This window comes from Rhinolophus sinicus, chromosome 17 (assembly GCF_057876585.1).
Source record: "Rhinolophus sinicus isolate RSI-liver-muscle chromosome 17, RSI-T2T, whole genome shotgun sequence".
Taxonomy (NCBI): Eukaryota; Metazoa; Chordata; class Mammalia; order Chiroptera; family Rhinolophidae; genus Rhinolophus; species Rhinolophus sinicus.
This window is the reverse complement of record NC_142517.1, coordinates 99,860,679-99,883,468: the sequence shown is the minus strand read 5'-3', so window position 1 is coordinate 99,883,468 and position 22,790 is coordinate 99,860,679. Positions and strand designations below refer to the sequence as shown.

Here is a 22,790-nt window from a genome sequence, read left to right as displayed (position 1 = left end):
GATGGGAGGGGACTTGGGAGACAAAGTGAAGAAGGTGAAGGGATAAAGAAGTACAAATTGGTAGTCACAAAATAATCATGGGGATGTAAACTAAAGCATAGGGAATATAGTCACTAATATGGTAATAACTATGTATAGTTCCAGGTGGGTACTAGGCTAAGTCAGGGGGATCACTTCTTAAATTATATAAATGTCTAACCACTATGCTGTACACTTGAAATTAATATAAAATAATATTGAGTGTCAAATATAATTGAAAAATTTAAAAAGAGGAGGAGGTGAAGGAAAATAAGAGGTCGAATCTCCAGGTATTAAACAAATAAGTCATGGGGATGTAATGTACAGCATGGGGAATATAGTCAATAATAATATGACAGTGTGGTACGGTGTCAGATGGTTGCTGGACTTACCATGGTGATCACTTCTTTAGGTATGTAAATGTTGAATAACTACTGTGTACACATGAAACTAATATAATATTGTATGTTAGCTATATTTTAATAAAAATGTATTTAAAATAAAAATAAAACTAGAAAAAAAGTAAATTGAATCTTTAAAAGGAAAATAAGAAGGGAGAGTCTTAAAGGATATTCTTTCAACCAAAGATCAAGAAAAAAACAAAGATCAAGAAAAAACAAATCTTTTACTCTTTTTACATTTCCTTCCCCTAATCTTCAGTGCCTTATGCACAGCTAGATCCATTGTAGATGCAAGATAAAACCTTGTCAAATGAATAAGAAAGGGTTTATTGTCATTTGGAAAGAATGCCGAAGGATACCAGCATAAGCAAAAGAGTTTATTTAGTCTAGATATTTATGTAGAAAACTCACTCTCTGGTTCATTTGAGTGGGTGATGGGTAATGTGGTCGGAGAACCACAACTTCAAGAACAGTGGCACAGACAACATCTCACTGTTGATAGTGGAGGGTGCACTTAGCCTCCGGCTGCACCTCAAGAGACCTAGAGAAGTGTTTCACTGGCATGAAACAGGAGAGCTATCCTGGAGAAGAGGGCCTTGTTGGCTGGGCCTCGTGGGCTAGGCTAAGATAGGCTAAGCTGCAGTAAATATCCACCCAAACTCAGTGGCTCTACAGAAAGTTCACTTACCCCTCTTGACACATTCCAGTGCAGGTCGTGAAGCCTGCCTCTGATTTGCAGTCTCGTCATCTGGATCCTATGACCTCCAAGGCTGCAGTACTGGGAAAGACAGAGCTGGAGGGATTTTCTTTTTTTTAATAAATTTTATTGGGGAATATTGGGGAACAGTGTGTTTCTCCAGGGCCCATTAGCTCCAAGTTGTTGTCCTTCAATCTAGTTGTGGAGGGTGCAGCTCAGCTCCAAGTCCAGTTGCCATTTTCAATCTTTAGTTGCAGGGAGTGCTGCCCACCATCTGATGTGGGAATTGAACCAGCAACCTTGCTGTTGAGAGCTCATGCTCTAACCACCTGAGCCATCCTGCCGCCCCTAGAGCTGGAGTGTTGCATGGGATGTTCCTCAGGGCCAGGCCTGAAAATGGCGTGGGTCACTTCAGCCTACATTCCACCAGTCTAGACTCACTCACATGGGCCCACCTGCAAAGGAGGCTGGAAAGTGTAGTTTAGTTGTGTGCCTAAGAAGAGAACGCCTAAATGGCAGCAAATAACAGGGTATACACCAGCTTCTTTTGGGGTCTCTGGCCGGGGATGTGCAACAGACCCTGTCCTTCTCTACGTTAAGGCACACTCTTCATTATACTTGGTTAAATGGAAGGATAGCAATTGAAGTACAAATAAGCGAGCTGCGGCATCCTGAAATCCATACCACTGAGTTAGATATGCTACACTATTTTGCCTATGTAAAGTCCATGCCAAACTGGAACCTGAGGAAATTGCCATGACAAGCGAGCAGCTTGCGTGCACCGAGATTGCATGCTTCTGGTAGCGCATGGACTTGAATTACTTGAGGGCCAGGCCACCCCCTCACCCACCAGACTGGATGAATGAACAAGGGCTTTTAGAAGTGCCTGAGTCTCGCTGTCCTCCAGAATTATATTCATGGTCCACAGGGGCAAGAGTGGACTTTTGCCAAGTGAGGGACACATCTACCTTGCAACTCATTCTGTTCACTTTCACAGTGGGTCGAAATCTTTCAGATCAAGATTCTAGCAAAGAAACACAATCCTTGAAAACACTTGCCTTTAGTATTGGGTGGCTTTCACAACACCACACCTATTCTCTACCCCTGCCTCTGCCCCCGGGTCTCTACAACCATGTCTAACACTGTCCTTTAGGCCCTGCAGGGGACGTTCTCTGAAGATTTCTTATTTGGGTCTTGCAGTCAGTTTCAGGCTCATCCGGACTTTCCAAATAGCCCAGTGAGCTCTGGGTTGTGACATAGCTGGTGTGAATGGTTACATAAGTAGGTGGGTGGGTGAGGGAGTCACAAAGTCTGTAAATCAAAGTATAAGTTTATGGAGTTTACAACAGCATTTTGATTAGCAGGAGAGCTTTTCCCGAGGGGGAATTTCATCCCAGAATCCAGGGCCCCAACCTACCCAGTGTTTCTCTCTGCCTGTTAGTTTCAAGAAACAGGTGCCTTTTTGCCTAAACTGACCAGCATGACTCTGTCCTTTGTCACTTGGAGGTGGGGGCTTATCTGTCCTGAACCATGAACCGTTGTCTCAGTGAAAGGAGTTGAGAATGGGCGTCTTGTCAGATCAAACACCGAGCAACCAAACAGCACAGGCTCCAAATATCTAAATAAAAGACATCAGGGACAGCAAGGCAGCTACTAGAAAAACAGGGCAGGAGATTTCTGGTCAAGATGGAGAAGTAGCTTATTGCAGATTTTTTCACTGTCCTCCGACTTGCCAGATGTTACTGTCAAGCCCAATTCAGATCAAATGAAAAATATTTATTGAACACCTGAAAAAAAAAAAGGAAGGAAAAGAAAAATGGGGTGGGTATCTTGGGACTGGTCTTGAAACAGCATTTCTATAACAACCGCACTGTTTTCACCTATACTGGACCTTTTACCTCTACTGGATCTTATCGGAAGGGGAGATGTTGAGGAAAATTGAGAGAGATGTGAAAGCTCCCTTCTCCCCACCTCCAGACTCCCCCTTGATCCCTGTTCAGGTTTTGATAGGTAAATGGTGGGGACCAATACCCGTTCTCATGGCAAGCCGTGCTTACCTTGAAGCTGATGCACCATAATGAGGCCAGTGTTGTGCACCTCTTCCCTCCACCAGAGTTGAGAGGGAGCTGCTGCGTCTCCCCTGCAAATGGGCAGAGGGAGAAGAGAGGAAGTGTCCTAGGGCTGTGTAACGTGTGAGCCAACCGGCTAAACTGATCAACCTTGAACGCTTGTAAAGTGATGTGAGAGCAGCAGCTGTGGAGGAGTGGATGGGACCACGAGAGCCAAAGACCTTTGCAAACTGTAAAGTGCCTTTCTCTTTCTCATTGTAAGCCGCCCTGTCTGCACAGTTTAGTTCTGAAGCTTCCTCCTATTCCAGTGATCACATCTTGTAAGCTCACTGCAGGGTTGACCCTGAAGGACTTCAGACAGCTTGCATAGCTTCTTGACAGTCTTTCCCATGGCGTAATAAACATTGAGATTTCTTGGTGCTCAGGGTGTCTACTGACCACTTGGAACCAACAGAGCGCCCAACCGTGGCCTTGTGTTTGCCACTCCAGAGCCAGCAGGGGGCCCTGTGTCCCCATGAGAATGTGAGAATGCTGGCTGCCACCTGGGAGGGAGGTCGGACACAGCGTGATGAATGTTATTCCTTGGCCTTTGATCCCCACAGAGAGAGCTGCGAAAAGACGTCCTGGCCAGCTCTCTCCTCAGAGGGTTACTCTTAGGCCATTGGGGACCACACATTTCATCTGCAAGAAAGAGGGAAAAGCTTAAGCACACTCGTCTGAGGGCGCAGATTGTATCTCGTTTTATTTTTGTGTGCGTCACAATTTCCAGGGATCGGCAGCCCAGCCTCTACTTTCCATGGAGGGGATAGAACTGTTAGTTTGCCTGTTAGATTCTCATTAGATTTTCAGCTGCTGCTGGAAGTTTTCTCTTTTTATAGAACAGAGAACAATGAGAGACTTGTTTTCTAAAGAAGAAAGCTTGGTGTTAGAAGTTTTTCAAACCTCTGAGGAGGGGGTAGAGAGAGAAAGAGAGAGAGAGAGGAGAGAGAGAGAGAGAGACCTGGCCTTCTGAGCCCTTGGGCCAATTACCCAAGTAGTGGCGGTCCTTGGGCTTTCCTGCCCACTCCTAGCTATGGATGCTTGTGTATTTAACCATTTCAGCTGAGGACTTCCATAACTGGGCTCTAACTCATTACCTCATTACCAAACCAAACATCCCTTTCATCGCTAGACTGACTTGTGGTCTTCTAGAAGCTCTCCAGGTGTATTTCCTGAATGAAGGTGGAGGAACTAACATCTGGAAGCTAAGGGTGTCTGGGTGTCTGTTCTCATGTCAGCCTGTGGGCTGCAAATCACCACCAGAGCAAATGATTTCTCAGTTATATGAACAGTCATTCGTTTCTTGTAAGTTTTTCCAAAAAGGGAAAAGTACGTTTTTTTTGAAAAATGAGCCCTTTCAAAACTCTGTGTGGGCTAAGTACCAAGCAGCTGTGGCAAGTGGCCTGGTGGTGGGCTCTCTGTCATTCTCTGCTTCTTCCCTGTTCATTTTCTTAAGAACAGCAGGTTGAGGAGAGAGGAAGGGTCAGTTCCAGGCTCAGCTGTGGTCTTTGGTCAGCTGCAGATCAATTTCATGGGTAATTCAGGGGGGGAAAAAATGACTTGCTTTGTGACAGCCAGATCAAAACTCGGGATGACGTAGTGCTACCACCATAACCCCAGAATGTAACATAATTTTCCTAATTGGGAATTAGTACTCAAGACACTAAAGTTAGAAACAGCCCCAACAAGTCACTTTGCATCAAATTTACTGGGAAAAGAATTTTTCATGATTCCTCAGTGGTCCCAGCTGTTACCTCCATTGAAAGTACGGTATTAATATAGTGGGATCTTCAGCACAGAAGTGAAAATACCCTTATCTTTGTCTTCTTCTTTTTTACGGTTAGAGGTTTGCAAATTTTGATCAACAGGCAGAGATAGTAAGACTGCTTTGAACGAACTTTCAACAAAATGCACTGATATATTTTATCGATGCTCATTTAATGCATTATCATTTTAGGAAATGATTCCAGCTCTGTTTTCTGGTATCTGTGGCAACGAATGTGTGGATATAGCAGAAATAGTATTCGTTTGTATTAAAATATATTCCCTCCGCCTTTCGATTCCTCCCTGATGGAGCAGGCATTTTGCACGTTGATATGTATATGGAATAACAATTTGTCCATGCTAGTAACAAAACCTTCCAAAGCCTTCCTTCTGCCCCCCTCATTTTCCAACCTGTACCCTTAGTACATAGTTTGTAAACATTATCGTTGAGGATTTAGGTGCTTTTACTGGACCATCTAAAAGGATGGACAAAATTAACTATGTCCAAGTGACCACAGCAAGGCCATTTTCTCCCTTGGAAAATTACCAAGATGCTTGCCTTTCAGTACATTAGATCTGCAGCCACGTTTGTTGTCTCTGTGTCTTTAGATTTTGCAAAAGGGAACTGAAATCCAGCAAGTCGTATGAGGAGCCCATTCAAAAAATGAACAAAAAAGCAAATGAAAACAACCCAGAACGAGGTGGTGTATTTTTCACTTTGCGTTTTGTAGGCATAAGTCCCTTCATTATAATTTGCAATTTTTTCTGAGAGGTGGTGGATTTTCACTTCAGAGGCAAACAAAATCATGACGAGACAACCGCAGGAGCCTGCAACAAAAGGAACAAACAACATGTTGGGACAAATATTTCCTGAATGTAAGGAACAGGGAGGAGAGTTAATGTGCAAACTAAAGAAAGCCTTTGACCATCATCCTCATTTGCATTCTCCCGCAAAAATATACCATTTCAAATTAGTAATCATGAGCCTGATTCTCTACTCGATAGGTGGTAATGCCTAGGTTATGGCTCTGAGTGAGAAGATTGTGGGGGGTAGGATCAAGCTGCTCTTTCAAAGACTGGAAGATGTTCCTCTTTGCATGATGAGAAGGCTGAATTGCTCGGCACCTTAAAAGCACAATGGTGGGATCAGGCTACAAAGCAGCCACTACTATGATGCAGCTTCAAGAGAACAAATTTCTCTGAACAAATTTCTCAAAATACTTCATAGGCCATGCAGGATAAATGCCATGATACAACCCCGTGTGGAAGGCTCTAGGGCATCTTTTAGAGAGTTACATGATTCCTCCTCCACTCCAGCTCCCACCTGGCCACAGCTGCCCAGACAAGTCTGAGCAAAGGGGGTCGTAGATAAGGTATTGAGGCAGAGAGTATCTGCTCTCCTGTTTGTAACTCGGAATTTTCACCTGAACGTACGGCTACCTTGAATAAAAGCTGCATTGTTTGGCCGAGAGTGGCTGGGATACAGGGTAGGAAAGTCTCCTTCATGTATGCATGTATTAGGGACCTGCCCTCTCTTTCCCCATTCTTCCAGCAGCTGAAATATGGACGCAAAGGATGGAGCTCCAGGGGACATTTCGGACCAGGTGGCCTCAGAAATGGAAGCCATGTACTGTGGATAAACAAAAAGGGGGACTCTGGGTCCCAGACACCAGATCAACCCTGGACTTCTGCCTCTAGGTTTTGATGTGAGAAAAATGGAAACATCTACATTATTTAATCCACTATTATTATTTTTGCCCCGTTTATCACTTATTAGTATCCTGATCTAATTTTAACCGGTACAGCTGTGATCTGGGTGGAACCTCTGCAGGACAAGGCATCCATATGATTGGTGCCTAGAAATACTGAGGGTGGAGAATGGGGGACCCCCAGGTGGGTGGATGGCACAGGAGCAGAAGGGGTGGCAAGGGGGCAGGGCCAGGGGCACAGGGGGTGGCTGGGATTCCCAGCGCTTCCACAGCCGGTGCTGCATCGCAGGCTTCTGCACACGGTGCCAGTTCATACAAGACCTACTGAGATGGTTTTCTGACTTAGGTCCAACCAATTCGGGTTCATAACTTGATCTCACCACTTGCTATGTGAAATTAGGCTGTTTTAATCACCAAATCTCAATTTCTTCATCTATGAAATGTGGACAATAGAGATGATGCATGATTAGCACTTGGTATTAGAATTGACACCTGTAAATGCTTACTAATTGGTAAGTGTTCCTATGGTGTTTACATAGTCCTTTCTTCTTGAAAGTCCTTACGTAATCCGTTACCCCGCAGCACACCAAGAAAACCTGACTAGATCAGGTAGACCACCCAAAAGAATGTATTAGTGCCTTGCTCCTCCAAATACTCTCCCATTAGGCAGGTGACTCCTTAGGCAGGGGTAAGTGCTTTTTGTTCTTCAATTATAGTTCATTCAAATACCCTGGGAGCAGCACACAGCGGCTTAAGTTTCCATTCATTAATTCACTCATTCATTTATTTAATTAGATTGATTACATGCCGAGCACAGGGATAGTGATGGAGATTTAAACATTAAAGAAAATGCATGTGGTTTCTGCTCTAACACAGAGTGTAGGGCAGGGAACACAGCTCAAACAATGATAAACTGGTCACAGTGAGTGTAAGGGAGGTACAAGTGGCTATTACTGAGGGGGTGGACAGCACCATGGAAGGTGTCTTGGGAGTAGCTGGGGCAAGCAAAAGGAGGCTGCGCTGTGTGAGGAGAGCATGTGGGGTGGGGGAGAAGCAATGCAAACAAAGGCCCCCATTCCTTTCCCAGAGGCAAGGTTTGTGCTGGGGTGAAGGTAGATCATGTGGGGTGGGGGATGGGAGTGAGCAGGAAAGGGGAAATCACATTTCTCTATTAGAATTTCACCTAGGACTGGCCCCATCAGCTTGATCATCATAATACACCCCCAAATAATCAAATGATGAAACTACTTCCCACAAGCCTCAGAGCGGCAGTTGAGAATATGCCTTTGTAAAATCTGTCAGCCTATTTTTGTATTCTGAGCTTAAAACCAGAGCTCTCCCCTGGCAAAACTGTATTATTCCTTTATTGTTAGATCCAACAAAAAAGGCTGCAATACTGTTTGCTCTGTATCTTTTATTTGAAAATTGTGGCGAAAATACCATTGCTTTTACCGTAAGAGCTTTCTTTGTCTGAGGAGGTGGTGAATTTCAGACAGAAGAGAAACACTGTACTTGCTTAGTGCTTGAAAGGAAAATTCAAGCTTGGTTTCCTTTTCAGGTTGTTAAATATTTTAAAGGTACTACTTTGTTAAGGAGGCAGTGTTGTAGTGAGACTGCATTTCAAATTCCTAAAGTAGAAGTTTCCTGGGGTGTCTTAAACTCACAGCCTTTTGCCACAGCTAATACTTTAAGCGCACAAGCTCTCGAATCAGAGTGCCTGGTCTAGTCATCGAGAGGATGGTCCAAGATTCTGCTCTGGATTCTGGGCTTGGCCATGAGGTCAATTTTGTCATTTCCGAGTCAGAACATAGAAACCCAGCCTGAATCTCTGCCAACACAGCTAAGAGATATGAAGGGAAACAATTCAGTGTGAATTTAGGATACTTTTGCTTTTCTCTGTAGATGGCTCTGAAAGAGACGTGAGACCAGGATAATAGTTTATGACTAATGGGCCAAAAGAGACACACAAAGAGTTTGTTTTGGTGGCCTGGCTGCTGGGGACATGGGGAGAGGTGTGTAAGGGAGGTGAGTGACGGTGAGAACAGGGCTTAGCCCATTTCTAGTGTGGTCCTTAGACTCCAGCAAGGGGGCTTCTGCTGTTGGTCCCACACTCAGAGGGTCCTGCTCTCTCTCTCTTCGGGAGAGTCCTCTCCCCACGGCATGAGGAATCCTTGAAGTCCATGGGGCAGGCCCTTCTGGAGTCCCTGACTCACATTCTAGATGTATTCCTGGGACCCAAACAGTCTGAGTGCTTTCCAGGGTCACCCAGGTACCTTCCCTGGGCCAGTCCTCCCAAGGGCAGACTTTGTAGCTGGTACACAGCCCAGAGGCCTGAAGGTGGCCAAGGCACAGCTGTTTGGGGATGTGGTCAGAGCTCAGATGCACAGTGGAGTGTCCACACACGTATGCGGGGGAGTCTTTTACATAGTGGAACCAGGAACAGGAAGGAAAGAGGACAGACGGGGCAGCTCTCCTCCCATCACCACATTCAAGTGTAGAATTCCCTGAGCTCAAGAATTCTTAATTTGCTTCTGGCCTTCCAGGTCCTTAGGGAGAGATGTTTGCCAAGGTAGGAGGGCAGAACATGGCTCTGCGACTAGTTTATTAGAGTTTAACTTTTAACTGTTTAGACACAGAGTATGTGCCCTTTCATTAATACTCTTGCCCAAGGCCTTACAAGTGTTAGGATCAGCCCTGCATTCTTCCCTCCTCCTTTACCCAGTTTTCCTTGCATACCAAGAGCCCAAACTCAGCTGGGGCCATTTAGACAGATTCCCCCCATGTCTGTCCATCGGACCAACACTGCTCCTGCTCACAAGAAAGGTTAGAGTACACGAGACCTAGGAAAGCCTGCCAAGCCTTGCTCAAGCTACAATTTGGAATATCACCAAACCTAGCACTCAGGTTTTTCTGCCCAGTGTTTTACTCAAAGACCAGCAATTTTTCCTTCATGTTTTGATTTCCCCACCATCTGGCTGGTACGGTAGTATTTTTTTTTTTTTTCTTTTAAGGACTTTGATTACTGAGTTAATTTCTGAGTGAATAGGATTGCTGAGTTAACAGGCTGTCACACCATGAATTATGTCAATTATCAAACATTTGTAATGTGCTAGACACGGCACACTCTTGACTCTCGCAGGCAGCTGTCTGGGGCTGCAGAACTGGGTACCTCTCTCCTCCGGGCCTTACAACATAGGGAACAAAGGTCACAGCCAACATGAAAACTGCTTCTACACCGCTGGTTGGCCCCTGAGCGTGACTGTGCTTTCCTGGGCGGGAAACTCTTGCAAGGATCTGTGGGAGTCCAGGGTATCACGGTTTTGGTAGAAATGTGTCCTCAAAGGTGAGGGGGGGAAAAAAGACGCTGAAACAATCTCCCATTATCACTGAGATTGTATTTGGGAAATAATAAATTAGAATTTCAGTTTCATTTAAAGTAAGGACCAACATTTACATTTCCAGAAAGCTAACACCACATTATCTTTAAACTCTCTTATAGGTGACAAATGTTAGTGGCATTCCATTTCCTCTACAAAATGATAAATCGATAATTTTCTTCTTTAAAGAGTCTTGAGAGATGATAAGTGGGGCTGGGAAAGCCACAACTTTGCAGGTGTCAGTGCTAATTTTCTGTGAAATGATGCAATCTCACTACAAAGTCATTTATTGGAGGTGAGATAACCTGCAGATTTCTTTCCCAAATGGAAGAGGTTCTGGCTTCCCACGGCTTTAGAGATCAATGTCTACCATCTAGAAAAGAGACAGAGGGACAGTAAAGCAAACTAATAACTATGCATAGATTTCAAGGTCGGAATGGAGAGCTATTTGGTCATGTGTTTCCAAAGAGCAGGTGTGGATGAAGGATTAACACCAGTTGGGTTCAGCTTTTTCTCTTCCTCTTCTGAAAGGGACAGTGGAAGAGCCCGCATCTAACTTGAGCTTTACAAGTGTCACGTTAGTGACAAGGGTTATTTGTGCGAAGAAGAAATGGTCTAAAAACATGCTCTTTTCTAATTTGAATTGATTTTTCAGAAAAGGAGAATGTCATTTGTTACCAGGAAATATGCAGAGCTGCTCCTACTGTTTGCTTACTTAACAAATATTTATGGGGTGCTCACTGCACTGTGGTGGACACGGGGTGGTACAGCACTGAGCCAAACAGACAGAAATCTCTCTCTTCATGGAGCTCTCAGTGGTGGAGGCAGTAGAGAGAGGAGCAATAACAAGTAAGTGCATTCTATAGTTTAGTGGAGTGTGAGATGCACTACGGAGAATAAAATAAAGCAGGGAGGGGGGATGACTTGGGGAGGCCCCAAAGAGAAGATGACATTTTAGTGCCCCTGGAAGGAAGTCAGAGCGTGAGAGAGTAGATATCTGAGTAGAGCATTTCAGGCTGAGAGGACAGCATGTGCAAAGGAACCAGGGGGTGAGAGCGCAGAGAGGAAGAGAGCCAGGCAGAGAGGAGTCAGAGGTGAGTCGTGTGTGGGGGTTTCAGGGGTGGGCACATCAAGTGGTGCTTTGGAGCTCATAGCCAGGACTTGGGCTGTGACTCTAAATGAAACAGAAGGGAGGACACACGTGCACATCCTGAGCAGGGAAGGAGTCTCTTTGCAATTGTTGTAATAGAACAAGGTTGAGCATCTCCTTGTGTAAGGTCCTGGCTGGGCCCTTTGCACAGTGAGTTAAACAGTCCTCCTATTGCATCCTTTGTTGTATGTGAGTGACCTACAGTGCGGTCCTCTCTCTACACTTCTGCCCCTTCAGCCGCTGCCTGCCTAGCGAAACAAAATTCCTTGCCGTTGCCATCACGGGCTGGCTAATATTACTTCTTCTTTCCTTCTGTGGCCTCCTTTCTAGAGTCTGTGCTGAGAAACTATGAGAATATTTTCATTGCTGATTTTTCCTGCCATAGGGTCCTTATCCTTCTTCAGGCTCCGTGGCTTTGATGCCCGGACACCCCTGGATCTCTGTCTTGGACTCTGAACAGCAGCTCCTCCGTAAGGATTGAAGTGAGACAAGTTACAGATAGTTTTTCACCATCAGTTGCAGAATAATGTGCCCTAGACGTATCACAGAGGCCATTATTGATACTAAAGCTGATATACCATGTAAGCATTCTTCTATTTTTGTACCGCTCTTTATTTTCCTGTCTGCACGTTTCATATATGACTGTGCTAATGTGTATTCCCTGCCACAGTTGTAATTATCATAATTAATTAGACCCATATTAGGAGCGTCCCTCTTTTGAAGGAAGGCAGTCATTTATGTGTTTGCCTTGCTTGGCATAACTCATAACATAAAGCTTTCTGTAAGAGAAGACATAATAAGTGTAATTTGCAATAGGTCCACATTTTGGACTTTTTCATCACCTCCAAAAAGCTGGAGCCAATACATTGCATATCATCCTCAGACAGTCTTCACTGAACTATCTAGAATGTTCTACTGTTGACTCATGGCAAGTCTTCCACCTAGCCTGCTCTCGTTTACATGCAGGTCTGGGCCCCTGCCATCAACTGGGAAACTTCTAGAATGGAAAATATAAAGGCATACACTCATATATCAGTGCTCCAGTGTGAAACTGTGGGTCCAGTTGCTTCTATACTCAGCTCCCTCTTTTTTGGCTCTCTCTCTCTTTCCACCTCTTTAATTTGTGTGTGTTTCTCTCTTTCCCCTACTGGATTATAAATCTCAAGGGAAGTGTTTTTGTCCCTATTTTCCACATTCTTCCTTCCCCTACCACCTTCTACCCCCCCTCTCCCCATTTACTCTCCCATGACTCACAGACCTCAGTGTTGACTGGTACTCATGAAACAGCCCCTCCTGCAGCATCTGGAACGCCGCAGCCTCCTGGTTTCCTTTCTCCCCTTCTGGACACACCTAGTCATTGTCCTCTGCTGGCTCCCTCTTCTCCTCAACCCAAAATTAACTGGCGGTGTTCTTCAGGGATTGGTCCTAGGCCAAGTTTTCTCTATCTACATTCTCTCCTTAGATGATCTCATCCATTGTCATTGCTTTAAATAATAGCTATTTCCTGATTACTCCTAAATGTATGTCTTTCATCTCGACCTCTTCTTTGAACTCTAGACTCATATAACCTACTGTCTACTGACATCTCCACTGGAACATCTCACAGGCTCTCAGACCGCCCCAAGTAGAACACCTGATTTCTAGTGCAAAGCTCCTCTCCCCACCTCTTTGTTGCCCTAAACTCTAAGCCGGTTGCTCCCCTGTCTTACTCATCTTGCTTAATGTCACCACTGCCTACTAAGTGCTCAAGCTACTTGCACAACATTTTGGACTTACTTTCAAGATGTTTTTAGAGTCTATTTATCTCTCTCCATCTCCAATGCAATAGCCTAGTCTTTCGCCAGACATTTCTTAGAAGGTACATCAGCCACATGACATCTCCTTAAAGTCTTCCACAAGCTTCTCATTGCGATTAGAATCAATTCTGAAAGACTTACCATGGCTTTTGAGGTCTGACATTAACTGGCATCAACTGATCTGTCTAATCTAATATTTTCCCATTTCCCCCTCACTGCCTACTCCCTGGCCACGTGGGCTTGCTTTCAGTTCCTACTTTCCCCAGAGTCTTCAGGAGTGCTTCTCTCCTTGGGAAGTTCTCTGAGGGTCCTCAGATCTCATGTGTCTGTAGAACTCAGCGACTCGAGCAGCCTCGCTGACCACCACATCAGAACCCCGTCTCCTTCTCCCCCCCTTCTCTATCATAGCAGCCTCTTTATCACCCTAACTGTAGTTATTGTTTTATGTAATTGTTCGTGCACATTTTTGTTTGACTCTCCCACTATATTGGGGGCTCTATCGGGACTGCGTGCCTGACACATGGTGTTATCACCAGTGCCTATTATAATGGTCAGCACTGGTCACACATTAGAATGACCTGAGAGAGCTTAAAAAATATGTATATACCAGGGCCCAGGCTCCACCCCCAGAGACTCCAACTTAATTAGTGTAGCGGGGGACCTGGCATCAGTATTTTTAGACAGCTCTTGAGGTCTTTCTAATGCACAGCCTGGAAAGAGAATCACTGCTGAAAATGAACTGCAGGGGCTTATTAAGATTTTACTAAAATCCTAACTTTGGGAACAATTTTTCAGACCTAGTTTATAATTGACAGGATAAGAAAGAGCAAATCGACTTGCATGGATTTCATGGAACAATGATAGCGGTCAGAGATGGTACACGGAGAAGGCTGAGGAATATGATGAGCCAAACTGGAGGCCATGAAAAAAGCAAGGACCGTCTGGTCCGGGAGCGGCGGTGTACGAGCAAGCTGTAGTAACTGAAGGCATTGGTGGCCGAATCCAAAGCATTGTTCCCTCTCTTTTCTACCTCCAGCGTCTGGCTTGCACCTCCTCAGGAGACATAAAGAGGTGCTTGCAGCGTTGTTATTCTGGGCAGTGTGAGAGGACTGGCATAGACAACAGGAAGACCTCTCTTCCCTTCCTTTCTTTCTGTCTTGCTGCCTCAGGACGCCACGCCTTGGGTCCTCCATCCAGTAGGGGGGTAGACAGCTGAAGAAATGACCCTGGAATGATATCAGCACAAGAAAAGGCAGAATCTAGGGGGTGAGTGAGAGAAGAAGAAAATGAGATCAAGGAGGAAGGAGTTGTCTCTGCTGATTGTGAGGGAGGCCACCTGGGCAGAGACACAGAGAAGGAAAGTCAGTAGAAGTAGCTGCTCCCTGGGGGCTTTCTCACAGTGGAACTAAAGGACCTCCTAATACAGGTTGTGGTCTGAGTGTGTGACTTATTCACTCACACTTAGAGTGTTTGTGATAAGGGCTGTAAAGCCCCCACCCTACTACAGTCAAGGTTTAGAGCTATAGTTTCCATGAATATTATAACTTCAGATAAACATTTCCAAAACTCCAGGGCTTCTGCGGACTGTCTATAGATTGAAGGGGGATGAGGTAGTCTGTGATTCAGTAGTGACCTGTTTACCTCCAAAGGTCACAAACTGTCAGTCCATCTGACCCTCAAAAATGTTTTATCGTCCTGCACAATTTTTTTAAAAAATGTATTGAAAATTTTGGTATTTAAAAATAAGGATTTGGGACTTTAAACAAAACAAAAAAAAACAACAACAAATGATCTGGAAACACTAGGCCTTTATCCTCTGCAAGACACAGATCTGGAGCTGGCTCCTTCTTTTTCTTTCTTCCCTTCTCTTCCTTCCCTCACCCGCAAACCTTTACTGAACACCTTCTTTTGCAACAAGTTCAAAGATAAATAAGCTATAGTGTAAGCACAAGGTCTGTGTGTTTCCACATATATTCCGTGCTCAGGTTTTCTTTGCATTAGACTTGGCCAAAAGCCGAGCTAAGATCTGGGACTTGGATTAAATACTGCATTGTCTGAGTCACCTTGCTTTTCAAATACCGTTAGTTTGGTCGTCCGTTAAAACTGTCAAATAGTTTGTCTTCCAAATGGGCTGTTCTTCTGCATTTCATTCAGAAGCTGGAGTGTGAGATGGCTGTGCCAGCTAATAAGCTGTTGTGTCTTGGCTTCAAACCAGCTCTTCTTCTCTCTGCTGTGATGCTGGGTCAAGACTCCCCAGACTCTTGCTTTGCCTTGTCAGCTGCTTCCCATTAGGCTCTGCCAATAGAGAGCCCTGGAGAGGGGGAGAGGGCAGGGGAGAGTCCGCTCCTTCCATTTTGCTGCAGAAAGAGCACTTCTCCCCACCGGTGTCAGCAGCGGGGAGTTCCCAAGCTCCTTCCACAGTCTCAGAGCCGCCTCATGAGGTCCTGACAGTGCCATCTCCTCAAGGTACAGTGCCATCTCCTCAGTGGGCTGAGAGCCAGCACCCCAGCCTTTCCTTAAGTCTCTAGGTTCTGGTAACCCCAGACTTCCCTTGGTTCTCCAAGCCCTGGCGACGGGAGCTGCTTTCTGATACTACTACTGTCTCTGAGCTTCCTCGGGGTCTCCTGTTTAATCAATTCCCTATAGCCCTGGTTCTCAAACTTGAGCTTGCATCAGAATTGCCTGAACAGCCTTTAAAGACACAGACGGTCAGGCCTAATGCCCAGAGTTTCAGATTCGGTAGGTCTAGAGTGGGGCCTGAGAATTTGCTTTTCTGTCAAGTTCCCAGGTTGATGTAGCTGCTGCTGGTCTGGGCACCCCACCTGAAGAACCACTGCTGAACGCTTTATTCCCTGTTAAAATAGCATATGTTCTGTTTTCTAGCTGACCTGACTGCTTCAATGCCCGTCACTAAAATAGCACATGGTCCAGTTTGGTTTGGTATGTTGGGTGGGGGAAATAGTGGCAAAACCCACTTGTAACCTGGACCTTCCCGTGCGATTGGATCTCTGTCTTGGTCTGTCTGTCCATACCTGGTACCTGAGCTCTTGCTCTGCTGCCCTGATTGCAAAGCCCTTAGCCTTCCTTTACGATATTCCATCCATCTCTCTCTGGCTCACATCCCACCACCTCTGTGGGCCTGCTCTGCTGGTAATTGTAAACCATTTGAATTCTGATTTCTCTAACCTCTACTGTACTAAGTGACCAAGTTAACGTCTCCTTCTGGGCTTGCTTTTTCCAGTCCACAGTACATATTGAATTGTTCACTGTGTGCTGAGCCTCATGCTGGATGCTTTGGCTAGAGGTGCAAAGATGAGAAAGACTTAGACTCTGCCCTCATAGCGTAGTCACTGTTGCACAGTTGAAAATGGTATTATTTGCTTGTGAAAGATCTGGAAAAAATATTAGCAGAACCCCCACTAGAGAGACAACTGCTTTGGATGGATGAGTCATTTGGTTGTCAAGATCTGCATGGGTTAAGGCCTGAAGGAGTGTGCTAGGGCAATAACTGCTACAGGCGTGAGTGCCTTCTATGAAGAGCGAGCCGCTTGGTTTCATAGAGAAGGAGCTGTGCAAGTGTGTGCAGGGGCTTGAATTATACCTAGGGAAGGGAGTGGTACCAAGAACAAGAAGGGGCCTGGGGCCTGGTGACAGTCAAAGGGCAACTTCAAAGGAGAATAGAACACAGGAGGACGGGGATTTTCAATTCACTGTTGGCTGGTGTGATTGTAATCTCTCATGTCTCCATGAAATCTTTAATAAAACTGCTTGCTTCCTGGGAACAGGACACAGTACTGAGTCTTCCTGCAAGTTTAGAGCGGGATAAAATCAGAGCCATTCTATAGAGCAATGGCTACATATGAGTGATAGACACAGTTTTTTATTTTCTCATCTTTTGCCTCCTTGTAAATATACCCTAAGCACCCCATGGCCCTAATTGGATTTTACATTCTTTTCCATCAGCTCTGGTTATGAGTAGCACATGCTTGTTGATGAACTAATTTCTGGGTTTAGAAATTATCCTTGTCCAGATACACCTACCACTAGGCTACACAAAGTACCTACAGGCCTGAATATGGCAACTTGTAAGGGTGGATGGAACACTGGCCCTTTGTTTGTTTTGATGGTTTTTATTTACTTATTTTTTTGTTATGAGTAAATGCAAATAGTAAACATTTGTAAATATTAAAAACTATGAGAAAAAATGAAAATCACCCATAATTTCACTGCTCAGAGGTAACTGCTACTAACTCAGAGAGAGAGAGAGAGAGATAATCCTACATATATATAATCCTATATATGTATATATATAATCCTACATATATAATCATATACATATATATAAGCCTACATATATATGTATATTCCAATTAGGTCGATGTTTATAAAATCTTATATACTGCTTTTCCTCACTTAACTTTTTGATACAAGCATTAATCCTTTTGATTATATCAAAATTGATTATATTCAAAAATATAATTGAATGTCAGCATCAATACACATAAACTACCACACATATTGACTGAATTCCCTACTGTTGGATAACTATATTTCCCTTCACTTTTTGCTATCGTTTGTAATGCTACTGAGCATTTCTATATACATATTGTACTTTTGTATTTGGGTAAACCTGTTTTTGGACACACTGGAACATCCGTTTGGGGTAGAATTCTGTCCTCACCTGAAATGAAGCTCAGCAGATACAGTCCTAGAGGACCATGCAGCGTTTCGAAGGGCTTGCCAAAAGCATTGTACATGAAGAAAGCTGTCCCCACCATGGTCAGGACAACCAGGATTATGGAGAAGAGGATGACGTTGACGTGGATGCTCACTGGGATCGCTTTCAGCAAATTCGGGAAAACTGAAGATAAAACAAACATTAGAAGAAATTGAATTAGCCGTCGTCTCCAAGTGTAAATTTAAGAATTAAATCCCTCTTTTTTTTAACTTCAAAAATTGCTAAAATCCCTCTGATGAACACATTCTCACTTACTAATTTACAAGGGATTTATAAAATGATTTAGACACGAGACTATTTTATAGTAAAAACTAGCAAAGGGGAGATTTGAGGGAATTTTTTTTCTGCCTTTGGTCATATATAATTACTTAAATAAACAAGTGCTGGCTTTATAACCAAAAACTATACATATTTATGACCAAACTTTTAATGACATTTCTCAGTCATCATCTTTATATATATAGATTATATATAGAGAGAGATTTTATATATATATATATATAATGTATCTTAACTTGTAATGACATTTTCAGTTTGGGGATCTCTGGGAAGGTTCAAATATCAGTAGGTTTTTATATTTCCTTTGCTACAAAGAAGAAAAACAAAAACTATTTCTAGCCCACACCAATGTAAAGAATGGGATATCTGCAGTCAAGTTCAATATTTTGATGTAGCACAAGCTGTGGGAAAATAATTTCTGGTGGTACAAGACATATTTTCCATTTGGAAAACACGCCAAATCTATTTCTAGATTTTGTGTTCAGGATAAGTTTTCTTGTTTGCAGAGGAAATAAAATGCTTTATAAATGTAGGATTTCTCTTATCTGGTGAGGCATCACCACGCTTAACATCAGCAAATCTGGCAAAACCAATCTGGGAAAATTTAGTCCAGTCCATTTTAGGTCCCCAAACACTTATCATGTGGTTAATTTATTTATTGAGCACTTACTATGTGCCAGGCATTGTTCTAGGTGCTGGAAATAGAGCCATAAAACAAGATAGACATGGCCCCTGTTGTCTCATGGGGCTTATAACCTAATGGGATTCGACAGCCAATAACAAATAAACAAACAAATAAATGTGAGAGTTTATTGCCCAAGATGGCCACCATCAATTCCTCCCCTCCTTTCTTTTACGCACGTCACTTCCCCTTTAAGAGATAGAATTTATTCCGCAGTCGCCCTGAACCTGGGATGGCCTGTGATTGTTTGACCACCTGAGTATGGCAGCAGAGGACACCGTGCCAGTTTCAGGCCTAGGCTATAAGAGGACCAGCAGTTTCCACTTCATCACTTTTGGAGGCTTGAGCTGCCATGCAGGAATTCCAGGAAGAGGCCACCTGGAGGAACAACTGACTGGGAGGGAAGAGTGTTGGACGTCTGGCCCAGCCAAGTCCCTAGAAGATGTTAATCCCAGCTGCTATTTAACTGCCACAGCAGGAGAGACTCAATTGAGAAGCGTCCAGTTGAACTAATCCAATTTGTCTTAAGCCCCTGAGCTGTGGGGGATTATTATGCAGTGATAATAATAAGACATTTTCAGATGATGATACATCTATGGAGAAATAAAGTAGGGTAATGAGATTGGGAGTGGATGGGGTGGTCAGGAAAGTGACACCTGAGCTGACAGCTGAATGCTGAGAAGGAAGTGGCTGTGTAAGGATCTGGGGAAGAGCCTGCCAGGGGAGGAGTGAGCGGTGGGTGAGCCAGGTGAATGAGGGGAGGTGGAAGTGAGATTGCTGTGCTGGGGGATGGTGATCACCCTGCTAGATCCTGGTCTATTGACCCGGGTAAGGAGTCTGATTTTAATTCTAAATTCATCTGGAAGCCACTGGGGGGTTTTAAGTAAGAGAGTGACACAATCTCTATGATGTCAAAATACCACTCTAGCTACTGAGCAGTGAGTATAAGGGGAAAAGGGGGCCCGGGGTCGGCGGTGGGGGTAGCTATATACAGTGCAAGAGACGGCCTGGCCTAAGGGGGTAGCGTAGATGTGGGGAGAGGTTGTCAAATTTGGATTATATTTTGGAGCTAGAAGACAGGACTCGTTGAAAGAAAGGAATCAGGCTAAGTCTTGAATTTTTGGCCTGAGCAACAGAATGAATGGTGATACTATTATCCGAGATAGAAGCAGAAGGAGCAGGTCTGGGCATGGGAGGGAGAGGTGATATAAGAGTCCTGTTTTAGATATTTTAGGTTTGAGTTGCATGTAAGGCCTCCAAGCAGAGATGTCAAATAGCACTTATGTGTCTGGAGGTCCAGGGAGAAGGCAGGTGTGTGTAGTGAGGTGGGACTAGGGTTGAGGCAAGAAGGTGCCTAGGGTATAAAACTAAGGAGACAGTCACTCTCCAGGGCCAACCCTGCACTTGCAGAGCCTAAGAGTGAATGTCTCCTTAAATTTTATGTCCTAGCTGCCTCTGTGGCCTCACCCTAGTCCTGGCCCTGGTACTTAAAGCCATGGAATGGATATCACCTATGGACGAGCTGTAGTTAGAGGAGAGAAGGGCCAGGGAGGAGCCCTGGGGCTCCCCTATGTTTTCCCACACAGAAGAGAGGAGAAGTCGGCCAAGGAGACGAGAAAGAGAGCTTGTGAGTTAGGAGCAAATCCATGAGAGGGACGGTCGGGAAGCCCAGAGAAGACAACGGTGCAAGGAGGAGAAAGTGGTCAGCCGTGCAAATGCCCGTCCTATAGCGACTGTGTCAGGAAGGGACCAGGTGAGGGAGTCGCACTGGCTCAGAACAAGCCCTTCACCGCGGCAAGATAGAACTAATTACATATGTCCATACATAAAATGTGCTGAGCGCTATGGGACAGGGACCACCCTCTTCGTGAATACAGACAAGGTCGTTTGCCTCTGGCTGGTGTTCACTCAGGGTTCTCACTCAGGAGTCATGGGGAGGAAATAATCTATAAGAATAGGTGTGGAATTATCATCGAAGTATGAATTTAGATGGAAAAAATCAAACAAATAAAAGGAAATATGTATCATTCTATCATTTAGGGGCAAGCCAAAAGGAGAATGTATATAATAACATAGGTATTTAAGTACTTTACTAATCTGATTTAATTCTCTCAAAACCCCCATAAGATATGACTATTACCAGTCCCACTTACCAGAGGGAAAAACTGGGGCTCAGGGGTGAGATTTGGTAAAAAAAATTTACTGCCCTGCAAGCATTATCTACTTAATGAATATATAAATACTTTCGAAAAAAATTTGTTTAAAATCGAAGACATAAAACATTCCTATGACTATTCTAGATTAAAAGAGACTTGAGACATATTAACCAAATGCAATGTATGGATATTGAACGAACCATTTATAAGAGATATTTTTGAGATAACCAGAGAAAATTGAACATGGACTGGGCATTAGATGACATTACATAAATATTATTTTGTTGCTAATGTTAAGGGTATTGTGGTTGTGTTTTTAAAAGTCCTTATCAATTAGAAATTATATGGTTGGAGAGAAAGAGATGGAGATGGAGATGGAGATGGAGATGGAGATGGAGATGGAGATGGAGATGGAGATGGAGATGGAGATGGAGATGGAGATGGAGATGGAGATGGAGAGAGAGAGAGGCTGGGAGGGAGAGAGAATAAGAAAAGTCTTCAGCTCTTTCGGGAAGCATGGGTAGTGGCAATATGGGTGTCAAGCTCACAGGTGCTGAGTCAGTGACTGCAGTGATCCACTCTGCTCTGTTCTGGGGGTGCACAGTGAACCAGCTAGTCTTGTACTACAATCCCCTGCCCTCTGGAGCTTCCAACTCTTGAGACAGCTCCATGAATCTAACCCGCTGTTCTTGCACTCGATCAACTGTTGACGTGGCTTGTACTAGCAATTCCAAAAAAACCCACCTGCTTCCTTCTAGCTCCCCACCTGTAAAAGAGGCAGCAACCTCTTCATCTCCGATAGGGTAGCTAGGTGAAGCCTATTTGAAAATTGAGGGTTGTTACCATATTGAAAAAAATGCAGAAAGAAGTTGCCCTGATTTGCCTCCTGGAAAGAAAAGCCAGAAACTAAAATAAATTGTCATGTGGAGCATTTTAATTCTTGTGAAGTCTCTTAAAATTCCCACTTTTGTGAGAAAGTTATCCAGCTGGGCAATGATTCCTATAGGTTACACTTACATTCTATCCAGTTTCTTTTTTGGATGAAAATTCCCTGAGTCTGTAATGACCATCCAGAACTCTGGTAACAGCCCTCCATTCTCTGACCAACACTAACATGACTTTCCCTTGGCTGAAGCTGGGAGTAAACTATTTGAATAAATATTGGAAGGTGTCACCTTAATGGTGTTGAATATTATATAGCTGGGAGGTAGAGTTGTTTGGCCTTTCTTTTCTTTTAGGTTTAGGATTACAATACAGAAAAATGATTTGAACATTTTATTCTGTGAAGCGGTTGTCATTAATCCAGCAAGTCACTTCGGGCCTCCAGAAATTACTTGATTAGCTGTTGACAAGTGAAATGGAGTTAGTTCTTATAACGGGCAGCTGATGCCACATTCATAGCAGACGATTGGGTTGTGCATTCAGAATTAACTCTCCCTCTCTTTCATTTTCTTATCACTGATTTCTTCCACTTTGTATATGAGTCAGTGTGTCTAGGTCTCTCCTCCTTAAACCATCCCAATCCCTTGATTTCCCTTTTCTCTCTCCATTATTTCATAACCCAACTTCTTCAAAGAGCAATATGCAAGTAATAATAATAAGAATAGAAATAACAGCCAATAATTATGCAGGATTTTCTATGTTCCATGTACTTTGCACAAATCAACACATTAAATTCTTACAGCAACATAAGGAAGGTACAATCCTCAATGCATAGATTTTTAAAAGTCAAGGCACAGAGAAGTTAAGTAACTTGCCTAAAGTCACATAATAGCATTGCTGCCTTTGATTTTACTTGTTCCCCTTTATAAGATTAAAGTAAAATTAACACAGTAAAAAATTCTTGCTCTGTAGTATATAGTTCTGTGAGTTTTGACAAACTCATACAACTGTGTAACCATCACCACAATCAAGG

The 22,790-nt window shown here is 43.9% G+C and overlaps 1 protein-coding gene across 1 annotated transcript in view; it reads right to left on the bottom strand.

The window, feature by feature from the left end:
* Positions 1-1,264: 1,264 nt before the first annotated feature.
* The window catches only part of CLRN1 (clarin 1), a 40,950-nt gene continuing 19,424 nt past the window's right edge, over positions 1,265-22,790 (bottom strand). The window contains exons 2-3 of the mRNA XM_019748853.3: positions 17,702-17,881; positions 1,265-5,816 (exon numbers count right to left, since the gene is read on the bottom strand). Of these exons, the coding sequence (XP_019604412.1) occupies positions 5,551-5,816; positions 17,702-17,881 (446 nt within the window). The 3' untranslated portion in view covers positions 1,265-5,550. The remainder of the gene's footprint in view (positions 5,817-17,701; positions 17,882-22,790) is intronic.